At 48.1% G+C, this 16418-nt stretch overlaps 2 protein-coding genes across 3 annotated transcripts in view; one reads left to right on the top strand and one right to left on the bottom strand.

The window, feature by feature from the left end:
- Nucleotides 1-9052, bottom strand: part of DNAJC17 (DnaJ heat shock protein family (Hsp40) member C17) — a 40055-nt gene extending 31003 nt beyond the window's left edge. For both annotated transcript variants that reach the window (XM_077764672.1, XM_077764673.1), the window contains exon 1: nucleotides 8846-9052. In XM_077764672.1, coding sequence (XP_077620798.1) covers nucleotides 8846-8923 — 78 coding nt within the window. In that variant the 5' untranslated portion in view covers nucleotides 8924-9052. The remainder of the gene's footprint in view (nucleotides 1-8845) is intronic.
- A 58-nt stretch (nucleotides 9053-9110) lies between these two features.
- Nucleotides 9111-15686, top strand: ZFYVE19 (zinc finger FYVE-type containing 19). Its single transcript, XM_077764671.1, has 11 exons — nucleotides 9111-9356; nucleotides 10595-10716; nucleotides 10884-10937; nucleotides 11324-11442; nucleotides 11542-11687; nucleotides 12024-12132; nucleotides 13813-14022; nucleotides 14470-14549; nucleotides 14872-14970; nucleotides 15081-15208; nucleotides 15293-15686. Exons 1-11 carry the CDS (start codon nucleotides 9303-9305, stop codon nucleotides 15369-15371), a joined length of 1200 nt encoding a protein of 399 aa, XP_077620797.1. The 5' UTR covers nucleotides 9111-9302; the 3' UTR covers nucleotides 15372-15686.
- Nucleotides 15687-16418: the final 732 nt, after the last annotated feature.

Raw genomic sequence — 16418 nt, 5'->3', positions numbered from 1 at the left:
GGTTAAGCATCTGACTTCTGCTCAGGTCATGATCTCATGATTCTTGAATTCAAGTCCCAGGTTGGGTGAGCCCAAGCCCTGCTTCTGGCGAGCCCCGTTTCTCTTTCTCTCTCTGTTTCCCCCTCATGGGGTTCTCTCTCCCTCTCTCTCTGCTCTCGTTCACTTGTGCCCTCTCTCTCTCAATTAAAAAAAAATTGTGGGGTGCCTGGGTAGCTCAGTCGGCTGAGCGTCTGACTTCGGCTCAGGTCATGCTCTCAAAGTTTGTGGGTTTGAGCCCCGCATCAGGCTCTGTGCTGACACCTCAGAGCCTGGAGCCTTCTTCAGATTCTGTGTCTCCCTCTCTCTCTGCCCCTCCTCTGTTCACTCATGCTCTCTCTCTCTCAGAATAATAAATAAACATAAAAAAAAAGTGTGTGGAATCAAATGTTTGTGGGAGTTTCTACTCCCCTCTGAAACACACATGGAGAATGGGAAAGGAAATCAAAAAGAAACAGGGAGAACACTGTAAAGTTTGATTTAATAAAGGTCCAGTGTGTGCCTGTACTGGGAAGGGCACTGGGCACACAGTGTGCTGCTTTCAAGAGTCAGGGTGAGGGCTGTGAGCAGAGACATGGGCAATCCTGCCTACTTGGCGAGAGTATAAGTTGGTACTACTTCCCTGAAAGAAAACTTTGGAAAAGCTTTCAGAGGGGTCTGGCTGGCTCAGTTGGTAGAGCATGGAACTCTTGATCTTGGGGTTGTGAGTTGAAGCCCAATGCTGCGTGTACAGATTACGTTAAAAATTTCATTTAAAAAGCTTTTACTTGGGGCGCCTGGGTGGCTCAGTCGGTTAAGCGTCCGACTTCGGCTCAGGTCATGATATCATGGTTCGTGGGTTCGAGCCCCATGTTGGGCTCTGTGCTGACAGCTAGCTCAGAGCCTGGAGCCTGTTGCAGATTCTGTATCTCCCTCTCTCTGTGATCCTCCCCTGCTCACGCTGTCTCTCTCTCTCTCAGAAATAAATAAAAAACATTAAAAATTCTTTAAAAAATAAAAAGCTTTTACATATATTTACTTTTGGTCTAGTAATTTCACTTTGTCACAAAGTATTACTGTCTAAGAAAATAAGAGCACATATTCATCCAATCTCAACAAGGATTTACTGAGCACCCATCAAGGGTTAGGCACTATAATAGGTGCTAGAGACAGCAATAAAACAGAGGAAGTCCCTTTCTTCCTGGATTTTTTACATTCTAATGGGGGAGACATTTAAAGGTAAGCAGATGGGCATGTAATATAATACGGCAGTGAGCATTAGTAGTGAGAAGCACTACTTAGAAATATATGTAGCAGTGTAAGGGTGTAGAGGTAACTAATATCAATTGGTGGTCACGGAAACCCTCCCCGAGGGGGTTATATGTGAATAGAAATCTGATTAAGGGATGGGAGTGAGATATAAAATACACAATTGCCAGAGAAGAATGTTCTAAGCAGAAGGATTAGCAGATATAAAGGCCCTGAAGCAAGAATGTGTTAGGTGAGTTCACACCCAGTAGGAAGGTTATTATCCAAAAAAGAGAAAATAACAAGTACTGCAGAGGATGTGGAGAAACTAGAACCCTTGTACCCTGCTGGTGGGAATGTACAATGGTGTAGCTGCTGTGGAAGGCAGTATGCCCAAAACATTAAACATAGAGTTATCATATGGTAAACCAATTCCATTTCTGGGCGTACTCAAAAGAACTGAAAGCAGGACTTTAACAGATATGTATACACTTGTGTTTATAGTAGCATTATTCACAATAATCAAAAGGTGGAAATGATCCAAATGTCTGTCAACAGATAAATGGATAAACAAAATATGGTAATGAGGCATATACAGTCAATGAAATATTATTCAAACTTAAAAAGGGGGGTACCTGGCTGGCTCACTTTGTAGAGCATGCAACTCTTGACCTTAGGGTTGTAAAGTGATCTCTATATCCCATGCTGGATACAGAGATTACTTTAAAAAATAAAGTCTGGGTGGCTCAGTCAGTTGGGCGTCCTACTTCGGCTCAGGTCATGATCTCGCAGTTTGTGGGTTCGATTCCTGCATCGGGCTCTGTGCTGACAGCTCAGACCCTGGAGCCTGCTTCGAATTCTGTGTCTCCCTCTCTCTCTGACCCTCCCCTACTCACAATGGCTCTGTCTCTCTCTCTCAAAAATAAATAAAAAATGTTAAAAAAAATTTTTTTAAAAAGTCTTGGGGGAGAGGGGAGAGATGGGCATGGAGGAGGGCACTTGTGGGGATGAGCACTGGGTGTTATATGGAAACCAACTTGACAATAAACTATTTGTAAAAAAAAAAAAAAAAAGAATAAAGGTAAAACTGAAGTTAGATCCTAAAAAAATAAATAAATAAATAAAAATTTAAAAAAGTCTTAGGGCACCTGGGTAGCTCAGTCCATTAAGTGTCCAACCATTGGTTTCAGCTCAGGTCATGATCTCACAATTTGTAAGATGGAGCCTCACGTCAGGCTCTGTGCTGATAGCATGAAGCCTTCTTGGGATTCTCTTTACTTCTCTCTCTCTTTGCCCCTCTTCCATGTGTACATGTGCTCTTTCTTTCTCAAAGTAATTAAATAAACAAAAAGATATATAAATAAAATCTTTTAAAAAAAACCCAAAAAAGAAGGAAATACTGATATATACAACAACATGGGTGAAGCTTGAGAAGATTAAGTGAAATAAGCCAGACACAAAAAGACAAATATATGATATTTCTATGTTCACTTACATGCCATACGTAGAATTGTCAAGTTTACAGAGAAAAAAAAAGTAGAAGAGTAGAGAAGGGAAGGGGGATTTAATGTTATGGAATTTCAGTGTGGGATGATGGAAAAGTTCTGGAGATGGACGGTGGTGATAGCTGCACGCCAATGGGTATGTACTTAATGTCACTGAATCGGGCACTCAAAAAGGGTTAAGATGGGAGGTGCCTCAATGGCTCAGTCAGTTAAGTGCCCAACTTTGGCTCAGGTCATGATCTTGCAGTTTGTGGGTTCGAGCCCTACATCGGTCTCTCTGTTGTCAGCTCAGAGCTTGGAGCCTGCTTCGGATTCTGTATCTCCCTCTGTCTCTCTGCCCCTCCCTGGCTTGTGCTCTCTCTCTCTCAAAAATAAACAAACAGTTTAAAAAAGAGTTAAATTTTATGTTATGCATATTTTTTAAAAAGTACAGGAGGATTGAGACGCAGGAGCTTAGTGAGCAAAGAGGAGAATGGCAGAGAACATGAAGGAAAGGCAACAAGAGCCCCCAGGGCCAGGAAAGGCCTTCAGGTATCATTCTAAGAATGATGAGAAGCCCCTGGGGAGTTGGGGCAGGAGTGACACAATTGGATTTATATTCTAAAGGCTCACTCGGGTTGCCGTGTGAGGAGGCTCAAGGGGGCAAGAGCAGAACTAGGAAAAGAGCTATAAGGCCCCTGTAGTCGCCCAGGTAATTCCTAAGGTTACTTCAGAATCTCTTGAGGGTTTGCAAATGGCATGAATTCATGACCTTCTCTTCATTTTGGCTGGCCTTGGGCCCTGCTCCAGCAGAGTGAGAGTGACTGGGAGGTGGGGGGACTGCGCATGTGCACACATAGGCATGTGCACAAGAGCATGTAAGAATCAGGGGCTCACGCTTTGGGTCCTAGCAGGGGACTGAATTCCCAGGGCATGATCCTCTTCCCAGGAGCATTTCCACACCAAATTCAGGTCCTTGACTCAAGGCTTTTCCACAAGAAGATAATATCGTGCCTAGCCTATCTTTTCTGAGGCTGGAATGGGAATAAAAATGTCTGCCTGGGAATTGCCGAGTCTCTAAATTTCCACCAAAAGCAGTGTTTAGCCCATTTCTGAATCTGCAAGGTTTGCTGCACTGGGAAGATAGCAGAAGGGCTAAGTTCCATGTATAGAAAGGTAGAGCTGAACTTGCACCTAATTCTAGTATGGATAGGCAAACTTTTTTTGTAGAAGGTCAAAGATTTTAGGAGGCCACATACAGTCTTTGTAAAACATTCTTTTTTGTTCTGGTTTTGGTTTGGTTTGGTTAGTTGGTTGTTGTCATTATAAAATATATATAACTTACAGGGCGTGTGGGCGGTTCAGTTGGTTGAGTGACCAACTCCTGATTTTGGCTCAGGTCATGATCCCAGGGTCGTGGGATTGAGCCCCAAGTCAGGCTCCACGTTCCATGCTCTCTCTCTTTGGGATGCTTGGATGGCTCAGTAAGCTGAGCATCCAACTCTCTCGATTTCAGCTAAAATCATGATTTCACAGTTCATGAGATTTAGCCCCACATCAGGCTCTGCACTGACAGTGTGGAGCCGGCTTGGGATTCTCTCTCTCCCTGCCCCTCTATCCTGCTTGTTTTCTTTCTCTCTCTCAAAATAAAAATAAATAAACTTAAAGTAATAATAATTATATCCAGGGGCGCCTGGGTGGTTCTGTTGGCTAAGCATCTGACTTCAGCTCAGGTCATGATCTCTCAGTTCCTGGGTTCGAGCCCCCCACTGGGCTTTGTGCTGACAGATGGGAACCTGGAGCCTGCTTTGTATTCTGTCTCTCCCTCCTGCCCCCGCTCTGTTCTTCCTCCACTCATACTCTGTCTTTCTCTCTCAAAAATAAAGATTAAAATTTTTTTTAATTAAAAAAATAACTATAGCCATCATAATGGTATAAAGTGATATCTCATTGTGTTTTTGATTTGTATTTACCTAATGATTAGTGTTATTGGACATCTTTTCTTGTACTTATTGGCCATTTATGTATCTTCTTTGGAGAAATGTCTATTCAGGTCCTTTGCCCATTTTTAAATCATGTTTGATTTTTTGCTTTTTTGCTGTTGAGTTGTTTGGTTTTTTACAATCCTTTAAACATGTAAAAACCGTTCTTAGCTCATGGCCTATTACAAAAATATGTCATGGGCCATTTGACCCCTGAGGCCAGAGTTTGCCCAACTCCCTCATTTGAAATTTGAGGAGAGTCAGCCCTTCAGAAAGGTAGCAACTGTCTCAAGTCTCCTGATTCTCAAGTCAAATTGTAGTCGTCTTTGTAGCCACTACTTCATTCATTCAACATATATTTATTGAGAGAGCCTCTTCTGTGCCAGTCACAGAAGAGGCTGCTACAGAAGTGAATGGATCAGATCCACTCCCCAGAGCTTTGAGTACAGAGGGGATTAAGGCACCAAACAAACAATCACACATACAAATGTGTAATTACAAACTGAAATAAGTGCTAAAAAGGAGGAAAGCCAGTTGCTCTGAAAGAGAATAATAGAAAAGGCCTCTCTAAGGATATGCCACTTAAGTTGAGTTCTGAAGGATAAATAAAAGTAACCTAGGTTAGGGGCACCTGGATGGCTCAGTTGGTTAAGCATCCAACTCCTGATTTAGACTCAGGTCACGGACTCGTGTTTCGTGGGTTCAGGCCCTGCATGGGGCTCTGCACTGACACGTGGAGACTGCTTGGGATTCTCTCTCTCTCTCTCTCTCTCCCCCTCTCTCTGCCCTTCCTTGGTTCACACTCTGTCTCTCTCTCTCAAAAACAAACAAACAAACATTAAAAAATTAAAAAAGATTTTTTCTAATATCGAGCAGGGGAGGGGAAGAGAGAGAGGGAGACACAGAATTTGAAGCAGGCTCCAGGCTCTCAGCTGTCAGCACAGGGACCAATGTGGGGCTCGAACCCACAAACTGTGAGATCATGACCTGAGCCACCAAAGTCAGACATTTAACCGACTGAGCCACCAAGGCACCGCCCCAAAAAAATGTTTTTTTAAGTAACCCAGGTTAACAGAAGTGGCAGAGGAGTATTCCTGACAGAAGGAAATACATGCATGAAGGGTTAAGAAATTATATTGAGTATATTATTAAAAGTACAACAGGGCTCTTATCAAGATCATTCCATTTTCTGTGAAAAGAATAGAATGGCAGCGTATAACAGGTCAAAATGGAATAGACTGAAAGTAAAAAGACAAGTTGGCAGACTACTAAAATTGTTCAGATGGAAGTTGATAGGGCTTGGGCTGGACTGACAGTAGTGGAAACAAAGATTAAATGAACAGTTTGGAGAATTATTTGGAAGTTAACTCATTAGGACCAGGTGATGGACTAGATGGCAGGAGTGAGAAGATGAGGTATCAACAATGACTCCAGGGGAGCCTGACTGGCTCAGTTAGTGGAGAACGCGACTCTTGACCTCAGGGTCATGAGTTTGAGCCCCACATTAGGCATAGAGCTTACTTAAATTTTAAAAAAAGAATGACTCCAGGTTCCTAGTTCAAGTGGATGGATGGCAGTGCCATTTACTGGGACAGAGAAGTTCAAGGAAGGAGAAGGTATGGAGACAGAAGTTCCAGAATTCAATTTTGGATGTAGTAAGATTTAGACCCCTGTGAAACATCCAAATGGAGAGTCCAAACTGGCAGATGGATATACAGATATACACAGAGAAGTGGTCTGAAGGAAAGTTAAAATTGGTCTTGGTATGAGCTGAGCTCAATGGTGCTGGACCAGGGCGAAAGTGATGCAGCGGAAGGAGCACTGACCTGGTGCGGGGGTCAGGGAATCTGGGTTCCGGTTCCAATTCTGTCAGTAACCACCCCCTCTGAGCTTCAGTTTCACCATCAATAATACAAGATTGGCCTAGATCATGGCTTCTTTAGTCTTTTGGGAGTAAGAATTAACTCCTTTCCTCAAAAATAATGCACAATATTATACATGATTTCAGGGTTTACCCCATTCATGTCACCTTTCTATGGACACCAAAGTAACAACTCCTAGACTATATGGCCAGACAACTAAAGTTTGGAAGGCCTTTTTCTACGTGCTTTATATATGTATAAAATATAAAGGCACTATTAGAAACTATGACAGGCACTGAACCAAGGAAAGAGAGGGAACATCAGGACCTAGGTCTCCCTGGTTCTTCTACCAAAAAGTATCCATCACCGTGAACCTAGCCAGTGTACCCAAAGTTTCAAACCTACTTTTCGAAGTTTATCTACTTTTACCGTTTCTTCTTGGCCTATGCCCCAGACAAAGCAGACTCCCCTTTCTTGGAGTCCTCCCCTTTTCTTGGAATATCCTTCCTTCATCTCCACACATCCAAACTCCGCCAGTTCTTCAAGGCTTCAAATGCCTTCTCTATTTTCCCCACCCCGTCTCCGAAACTAGAAGCCACCTCAGCCTACTACTAAAATCCACAGTGCTTTGTCTGTATCCCTCTTAAGGAATTTACCACGTCCTTGGGGTACCTGGGTGGCACAGTTGGTTAAGCATCTGACTTCAGCTCAGGTCATGATCTCTCGGTCTGTGAGTTCGAGCCTGTGTCGGGCTGTGTGCTGACAGCTCAGAGCTTGGAGCCTGCTTCAGTTTCTGTGTCTCTGTCTCCCTCTGCCCCTTCCCCACTCACTCTCTGTCTCTCTCTCTCAAAAGTAAATAAACATTAAAATAAATTTTTTAAAAGGAATTTACCATGTTCTTCCTTATATTATAGTTATGCCTCCCCTACTAAAAGATAGGAACAGCACCTTTTACCCTATATAAAGAGCCTCACAATATACCTTATCACATCTGAGTGAAAAATGGATCCCAACCATACTGGCCTGCTCAAACGTTGGCCTCTTGTCTAGACAACAGCCTCGCCTAACCCCCTTAGAGGCAGCTCATCTATCCACCTCCATCTCTGAGCAATATACACACCAGTGGCTACCCAAATGCCTTCCTCAGAAGTTCTCAACTTCGGTGTTCCAACTTACTGGCTGGATTTGGTGCAAAATGTCCCAAGTAATTTCTCACTATTAATGAAGTACAAATTATTTACAAATGTAGAACACTCAGAATAGGGTCCAGCACATAATAAGCACTATATAGGTGTCGGGCATTATTAATACTGAAATTTTAGAACTTATGAGATGGGTGTAGCAGATGCTTTTGGTGCTGTGTACACACCCACAGCCCCACTTCTGATTCAGCGGCAGCTGTAGGGGACAGTGATGTGCAGGCTGAGAGCATCTCTCCTCCAGAACCCCGTAGGTCTCCTTGCTTTTCTGCCCCAGAGCCTCCTCTTCTCACAAGCCCATGAGTAATACAGCCAGGAAGTTCAGGTACATTCGCAGGCATTAACTTTCATCTGATGAATTATCTGCTTCCCCTTCCTACATTGCTACAACCTCTATCTACCATTATCCAGGGGAAGATAACAAAAATCCAAATTACAGCATGATCCGTTAGTATCCCACTCCCTGGCACCTTTATCAACACTTTCCCGTGGAACTTAAGGCCATCTGCCTTTAGTCTTCTGATCCTCCGGCTCTGAGCCCATTAGCACGTTTTCAGAGGGCAACAATGGGCTGGGGTGGAAAACAGAGATGACAGAGTCATAGGTCGCACTGCCAAGAAAGAGATGAAAAGAGGATGGAGGAACCTTGAGATTCGGTCTTTTTTTCCCGCCCTAGGCTCTAAGCAGAGTTAAATTAGCCCTCAGAGGTGACCGCAGAAGCGGACCCAGGGCCTGATACTGCGCAGGCGCAGGGAGGGGACTAGAGTTTCCTCTCAGTTCACTCAGTTTCCTCTCTTCTACACAAGGGCCATGGGAAGAGCACAGTACCCTGCGTAAGGAGCCTTCCTCCTGTGCACCTCAATTCCTCGTGAGGCCCTCACACCGGCCAGGAAACGAACGTCTGGGAAGCCACCTTCTGAGGCCGTCGGGCCGCCCCTCACTCCGCGCCCAGGGCCCGGCCGAACCTGGAAAGCGGTGCCAGCTGCTGGCGAGGCGCCAAGACAGGAAGGGCCGCCAGCCCGGTCGGATTCGGCCCTTCTCACCACGGTTCTCACCTCTTTGTCCGCTGCTTTCTCCTCAATACCTAGCAGGGCGTACAGGTCCATCTGTAAGAGCTCCTTGGTCACCGCCATGGTTCCAATCCTGACTGGATCCGTACTACAACTCCCAAGAGTCTAAGCGTGCGTAGGGCTTCCCGAGGACTGTCATCACCAGCGGGCTGAATGGCGCTTAGCCCCCTGGGAAATGTCGTGTTCTGGATTGGGCTTGACTGCCTATGAGGGAAGCGGCCAGTGAATGAACTACGCCTCCCAGCAGCCCCCGCGCCCGCCGCTACCGCTCCCCGGTTGGTGTGAACGATCGAGATTCTCCCGCCGGAGGCCGCAGCTAGCCGGCGCGAGAGGGTGTGGGGGCGGGGGCGGGGCCGAGGCTTAGTGAAGGTCCAAGGGGCCCGGGACCTGGCGAGCGTCATCTCAGCTCTGTGGACCTTGCGGCACTGCACCGGCCACTAGAATGGAGAGTAGGTGCTACGGATGCGCTGTCAAGTTTAACCTCTTCAAGAAGGAGGCGAGTCTTCTCCCCGCGGGCTAGAGGGTCAGGGAGGACGCGGAGTGGAGGGAAAGCACTGGACTTGAAGTCTGTAGACTTGGTTTTGCGGCCCCTTTCCAGCTCTGTCGGTTTTGTTGAAGTCACTGAACCTCAGTTTCCATTTCTATAAAATGGGGCTAACTCTCCCTCGCTTTCGGGGTTAGCATGAGGGTCCAGAGAGGTGCTGGAGGTGAAAGTGCCCTATCATTGTAGAGCACGCTCCTGTCTCTTCTAGAAAGGTAGGCTTTTCTGTCCACTAAGTGAAGGATACAGCCGGTTCCTTCCCTCCACTTTGCTCCTCCGCAGTCCAGTCTTGGTTAATACCCTGTGACCACTCTCCATCGCACCATGCCCTTTGCTCTGAAACCTTCACCACCGTGCAGCCTGCCCTTCCCAGGTTTCTTGAGTTACATTACCGCCCTTCCTTCTGCTCCCAAGGCACCATGGCAAAGTCTCTTTTGTCTTCTGCACAAGTCCCCAAGTTCTCCTGGCTTCCTCTGGTCAGTTGTGAGCAGGAGATAGGAATGACCAGACTGGCAGGTAGGGAGGCAGATCCGTGTAGCACTTAGAAACCTGGGTTTTGGAATCAGGGTGGTCAGGGTAGATATTTGAGCTCTGCAGTCTTCTTCATGGAATGACCTTGGTTTGGGCAAGTCATGTAACCTCTCTGACCCCATCTAAGATAGGAATAATAATGGTGGTCATCAGGATTGAGTAAAGCAGTGTGTATAAATTGGGAGGATTAAATAAGATGATGAATGTTAAGTACTGAGCTTAGTGCCTGGCACACAGCAAGTGCTTAATAAATGGAGGCTATTGTTATCCCATCCTGAAGCCGAGCCACACTCCATCTCGGCTAGAGCACAGAAGACAGGGGCCCTGCACTCTCTCTGGTTCTCCTTTGTTAAAGAGCCCATGACCTGCTGCATGAAGTTTTGCCTATTTGTTTTCCACACCCCAGTGTCAGGGAATTGAAGACAGGATAGAAAGCATGGGAATTTTGCATAAAGCTTTACTTGATTTAAATAAAAGACTGAGGAATCGCTTTACCCTCCACCCCTGTCTCTCCCCAGGCCTTTGGGGCCCCACTCCTCATCCTCCTCCCAGCAGCTGGTCAAAACTTCAGTGTCTTCTCTGTGTGTGTGCTTGGAGAGTCCCAGGGAGGAGACTGCAGGGGCGGGTGAGAGATGGATCTCCCTACTTCATGTTTCTTGTAGTACGGCTGTAAGAATTGTGGCCGGGCCTTCTGTTCTGGCTGCCTCAGCTTCAGTGCAGTGGTGCCCCGGACTGGGAATACCCAACAGAAGGTCTGCAAGCAGTGCCACGAAGTCCTGACCAGGTGAGAAGCTGACATGGGTGAGGGTTTAGCCAAGCTTGGTACCAGGCAGCTGGCCAGCCCACACAACTTTGTGCTCTGTGGCTAGAGGTCAGCTCAGGAAGTGTTTGGGGTAAGAGGTACTGACTGGCAGATAAAGAGACTTCTCATATCGGGTTTCTTGTCTATAGAGGATCTTCTCCTGCCAATGCCTCCAAGTGGTCACCGCCTCAGAACTATAAGAAGTAAGTGCTGAAGGGACAGAGACAAATAGGGGTGGGGAAAAGACAAAGGAGCCATCCAATAGGACTCTCTTCCCAGCCTCTAGATCAGACGAGCACAGAGTCAGGAGAAAAGCATCTCTCAGCTTCCTGACTGCCCTCTTGGGCTCAGAAAGCAGCTCATCATCCCTCTCCCCAGAAACTGTTCTGGGGAGATCTTGGCCTTTAAGCCAGACCCTCTGTTTGGTCAGCTGAATTAGGCTGCAGGGGGATATGAATGAGGACCACAGACTATTGTCCACTGGAGGCCTCCCTGGATACCTAGAAATGATTTGAATGGGAAATGGTAAGTGGGTGCCTTCACCCCTCCCTTCTGCATTCTTTAAGAACCTTATCTCATACCCTGCCAGGCGTGTGGCAGCCTTGGAAGCCAAGCAGAAGCCTAGCATTCCCCAGAGCCGCGGCCTGACCCAACAAGACCAAGTCATCGCTGAGCGCCTAGCACGGCTCCGCCAGCAGAACAAGCCCAGTGAGTGGGGGCAGCCAGGGTGACCTAAAACATACCGTCCAGGCTTCCTGGGACTGGGATTCCTCTGGCTCTTACAAGGCTTCCCCATGCCAATTTCAGAGTCAGTGGCCTCACAGGCAGAGATAGAAGCCAGGCTAGCTGCACTGAGAAATGAAACCCAGGGTTCCATCCCTTCCACTGAAGAGATGGAGGCACGACTTGCTGCACTGCAGGGCAGAGTTCCGCCTTCTCAGACCTCCCAGGTGGTGAGTGCTCGGGGGATCAGGGGTCCTAGGACAAGGACCCAGCAGAAGTCCAGATACATGTATGCCTATGTACTTTGTGGGAGCTGGCAAAACCTCCCACCCTCTCGATTCTCAGGCCTGCTCCCCGGCCAAGGATCCAGGGACAAGCAGCAGGATGGGGTGGGGCAGGAAAGAGTGGCCAGATCTACTCGATAATGGGAGTCCTGGATTAGTCAGTCCCCTTTCCCTGAGCTTTGGAAACTCTTCAGCATCCACCCATCACCTAGACTGCTCTGAACCTTACAATGTTGCTTCCCCTCTACCCTGCTCCTCACTGAAGTTCCCTCCTCTGAGCAGGTACATCAGCCACCAGATACAAGGACCCAAGCCCAGCAGGCGCAGGATCTGCTGACACAGCTGGCAGCAGAGGTGGCTATTGATGACAGCTGGGAACAAGGAAGCCCAGGTAACTTCTCCACCTGGATCCCCCAGGGACCAGCCCCCCAACTCTTTCCCCAAGTAGGAAGGGCTCTGCTGCTCACCCTCTGGGATGCAAATATGAATCAGAGAACAATCAACATTATAAGCTATAGTTTACCCCAATAGGAGCCAGTATTACTGGTGGATAAGTGTGTGGGCTTTAGAATCCAACAGCGATTTCTAATTTTTTTTTTTTTTAATTTGAGAGAGAGAGAGAGGGTAATGGATGGGGGAGAGGAGCTGAGGGAGAAAGAAAGAGGGAGAGAGAATCTTAAGCAGGCTCTATGCTCAGCCTGGAGCCCAACACAGGACTCAGTCCCACAACCCTGGGATTATGACCTGAATAAAAATCAAGAGTTGGATGTTCAATGGGTTGAGCCACCCAGGCGCTCCCAGACAGCAATTTCTTATTCTACCACTTAAACTAGCTCTGTGACCCTGGAAAATTTACTTGACCTAAATCTCACTTTATTCATCTGTAAAATGGAGGTATGATAAAACCCACATCACAGGGAAGTCACGAGAAGTAAATGAGATTAGTAAGCACTTAAGACCTTGCCGGGTTCATAGTAAGTGTTCAGCAAATGTACTTTGCAATGATGATGAGGATAAGGATGAGAAAGTGGCTATTTAGAATTAATGAAAATGAAATGAAATTTAAAATTCAGTTCCTCAGTGGTACCAGCCACCTTTCAAGTGCTACTGAACTACAATCTTAGCACAAATACAGATTGTGATATGGAATGCTTCCATTGTCATAAAGACTTCTATTGGACAGTGCTGTTCAAATGCTTCAGAGCAGTGGTTCTCAATTAGGGATGATATTCCGTCCGGGGCCCATATAGCAATGTCTGGAGACTCTCAGGTTGTCACAACTTAGAAGGTACCACTGGCATCTAGTGAGCAGAGGCTAGGGATGCTGCTAAACATGATACAATGCACAGGACAGCCTTCACAACAAAGAATTATCCTGTCCAAAATATCAAAAGAACCAAGACTGAGAAGCCCTGCTTTGGAGACATAATCTCACTGAATACTCTCCATAATCCTATATATACTATTATTATCCATGTTTTATAAAATGAGGAGACTGAGGCCTGGTGAGCTTAAGGAAACTGACCACAAGTCTGTCACACGTATTAAGTGGCAGAGCTGGGACTTGAAACCAAAGCTGTCTGATTTTGAACCTCTTGGTCTGAAATGCTGATCTAATGGGAACCATGTCAGAGCCACACCCACCCTGGTAGAATTCCCCTTGCGGAGTCCCTTACAAGGTCCCAGCTTCTCTCGTGTCCTCTCTGTGCTGCTCCCTGGAAGTGCTGATTCCAGCCTGTAAAGCAGAGAGACTGGCTGAGGCTTAGCTGCCCTGTTCCCTCATCTTTTGGGGCAGTGATGCTCATACCATGGGACACCTACTCTAAGCGCAGCATGTATAAACATCAGGAGTGAGAAGAGAGGTAGTTGAAAAAAACATGTCTAAGATTACTAGTATTTTACATTTGGAAAAATGGAGGACAGACTCATTTTATTTGTAATATAAACCACAGGAGCTAATGCTGAACAAAAAGCTGATAATATATGGTTTTATGGTTTTTAAAGAAAGTTGGGAAATGGGAACACAGATATTGGAAAGTCTCTGCCTCCTTGACTATATCCCTCCTTCCAGCTGCCCCTATCCAGAATGACCTCAACCAAGGTGGCCCAGGGGGCCAGAGCACTAATTCCAAGGGACAGGCCACCTGGTCCCTGGAAGAGGAGAAGAGCAGGCTGCTGGCTGAGGCAGCGGTCGAGCTGCGGGAGGAGAACACGAGGCAGGAGAGGATCCTGGCCCTCGCCAAGCGCCTGGCCGTGCTGCGGGGACAGGACCCTGATAAAGGTAGAGGCTGGGAAGGAGCAACTCACTTATGTGCATTGGGCAGGCCCCCCACTCCCACCCCCAGGCCAAGCTCTACAAAATGGCTGTATTCCCTGCCACACTGAATCAGGTGCCAGGATTGCTATGTCCAGAGGTCTACTGAGCTCTACCCAGAGCCATGAGGAAGGTGCTGGGGCAAAGGAATAGATAGGGAATAAGTAGCAGCCATCAGGGACCCAGGGACCCTCAGTCCCTTCAGGTACAAATCCTTCTGTTGCTGTTCCCCAGTCCTGCAGGGTGGGGCAGGGTGGGACAGGATCTGATGTGATCGTAGATGACAGAGCCTGCCCAGCTCTGGAAGATGTGCCCCTGGAAGGCAATCCAGCTCTTGCAGGCAAAACTACAGCCACTCAAGCAAACTCTTTCAACCTCACTCCTCCTCTCCTGCTCCTGTCATTCCCTCTCAAGTGACCCTCCAGGACTATCGCCTCCCAGACAGTGATGATGATGAGGATGAGGAGACAGCCATCCAGAGAGTCCTGCAGCAGGTGGGCCCTGCCTTACCCAGCTGACCACCGCCCCCCGTCCCATCCTGCCTCACTGCCCCACCACCCACTTGGCCCTGTTCACCCTGCCTCTACTCTCTCATTGAATGGCCACTCTGCAGCTCCTGTTTTACCTGGCGCCCCACTGTCCCTATGACCCACTGTCCCTACTAGCCCCTTGAGATGGGGTATCAGCGGCCACAGGCAATAGATCAAGGGAGATGGGTTGAAAAGCTAAGGCCACAGAGCACAGAAATACTCATGGGGCAGGGGGTCAGGGTCCAGGCCTAGAACAGGAAGCTGCACCTCTTCACCCTGTCCACAGCTCACTGAAGAAGCTGCCCTGGATGAGGCAAGTGGCTTTAACATCCCCGTGGAGCCAGCTCTCAGAGCCGGGGCCCAGGCCTGCAGGGCAGAGTCCAAGGTGAGAAAAGCCCCAGGCCGCTACCAAGGCCTCTCCCCCTGCCTGGCCGACTCTCCTACGGCAGTGTTCCCACACACCTCCCTTCCCCTATTCCTCTCTGCTCCTGGAAGGCCCAGGTCAAGGCCCCCAGGCACGAGGCTGAGGAAGAGGAGCTCCCCTGGTGCTGCATCTGCAATGAGGACGCCACCCTGCGCTGCGCCGGCTGCGATGGAGACCTCTACTGCGCCCGCTGCTTCCGGTGAGCGTGGGTGGGATGTTCTGTGTGGCTGGGAGAAATCACGGGCCCTCTCTGATCCCTGACCGGTCTCTCTTTGCTCCACAGGGAAGGCCATGATGCCTTTGAACTTAAAGAGCACCAGACATCTGCCTACTGCCCCCGGCACATAGGCCGAGAACACTGAGGAGACCAGGGAGGCAATTCCATGGGCAGTCATACAGCTTGGTGCACAAGTCAGGCTAGGCTGCTCATGGACATGCCCTCTGCTGAGCCTCACTGTCCCTGGAAGGAGGAAAAGATTCTCCATTCAGGATGCCCTGGGGGAGCTAGAGGGAAGACAGAAGTCAGAAGCCCTCCAACAGCCAAGCCTCGACTGGGAGTGAGGCATGGTGAAGAAAAGATGAGACTGAACTAAGGGTGATGAGCCTTGGAACTTGCTCAAGGGCCCAGGGCCCTCCCCTGCACTTAATGGATCTAATAAAGAATGCTGATTCCTTGAGTCCAGCATGTCTTATCTCTAGATACCTCTGGGCTCTGAGCCTGGGCCCCTAGAGAGGTGGCAAGAGCAGGTCTTCCACTAGAAGTCCAGTCCTGTGGAGTGAGGAAAAAGGTTGGGCCATCCTGCAGGCTTCTCCAGGGAGGGACAGTCCCATCCACCCTGGAAGCCTCATTCGCAGTAGGCTTGGATATTCATTCAACTGATCTGAACTATGTGTCCTGTTCTGGGCAGCTCAGTGTCACCCCCCAGGCCCCACCATCTTAGATTCCTCAGCCTCCCCAGCTCTCAGACAGTGCTTGCTTGCACAAACAGTGGATGCATGCCCTGCTTCCGGCCTTACTCCCAAAGGATGCCACCTTCCCAGGCTCCTGTGCCAACCTGCCTGCCATTCAGACCTAGTGTCTTATTTGCAGCAACACCTTCCTGAACTGACTCCTGGCATCTCAACCTGTAGCCTTTACACACCTCTACTTAGCTCCTGCCTTTTCTCTTTCTGCTGCTGGCTGGAGCCAGCTCATGATAGACCTCAGCCTTATGCCTCCTGAATCATTTAGGGGGAGAGGAGGACTTAGCTTTTCCTGATGTCCCCAGACCCAACTAGGTTTCCCCTGTTACCTCTCCTCTGGGATTCAGAACTAATCTTTGCCACTTGGGCTCCTTTTGGTGATGCAGGATGCTGTGTGTCCTAATCTGGTGCCCTCTGCTTGGCCTCCAAGCCTTGCTAGATCATGA

This window comes from Crocuta crocuta, unplaced genomic scaffold, assembly GCF_008692635.1.
Source record: "Crocuta crocuta isolate KB4526 unplaced genomic scaffold, BGI_CrCroc_1.0 scaffold102, whole genome shotgun sequence".
NCBI lineage: Eukaryota > Metazoa > Chordata > Mammalia > Carnivora > Hyaenidae > Crocuta > Crocuta crocuta.
Note: the sequence above shows the minus strand (reverse complement) of the source record. Positions and strands in the feature narration are given on the sequence as shown.

Bases quoted from the DNA above. Each gene is read 5' to 3' on its own strand.
- ZFYVE19 (XM_077764671.1), top strand. From the start codon at position 9,303: ATGGAGAGTAGGTGCTACGGATGCGCTGTCAAGTTTAACCTCTTCAAG. The intron at 14,971-15,080 runs GTGAGAAAAGCC...TGCTCCTGGAAG, and splicing joins CCTGCAGGGCAGAGTCCAAG to GCCCAGGTCAAGGCCCCCAG. The intron at 15,209-15,292 runs GTGAGCGTGGGT...TTTGCTCCACAG, and splicing joins TACTGCGCCCGCTGCTTCCG to GGAAGGCCATGATGCCTTTG.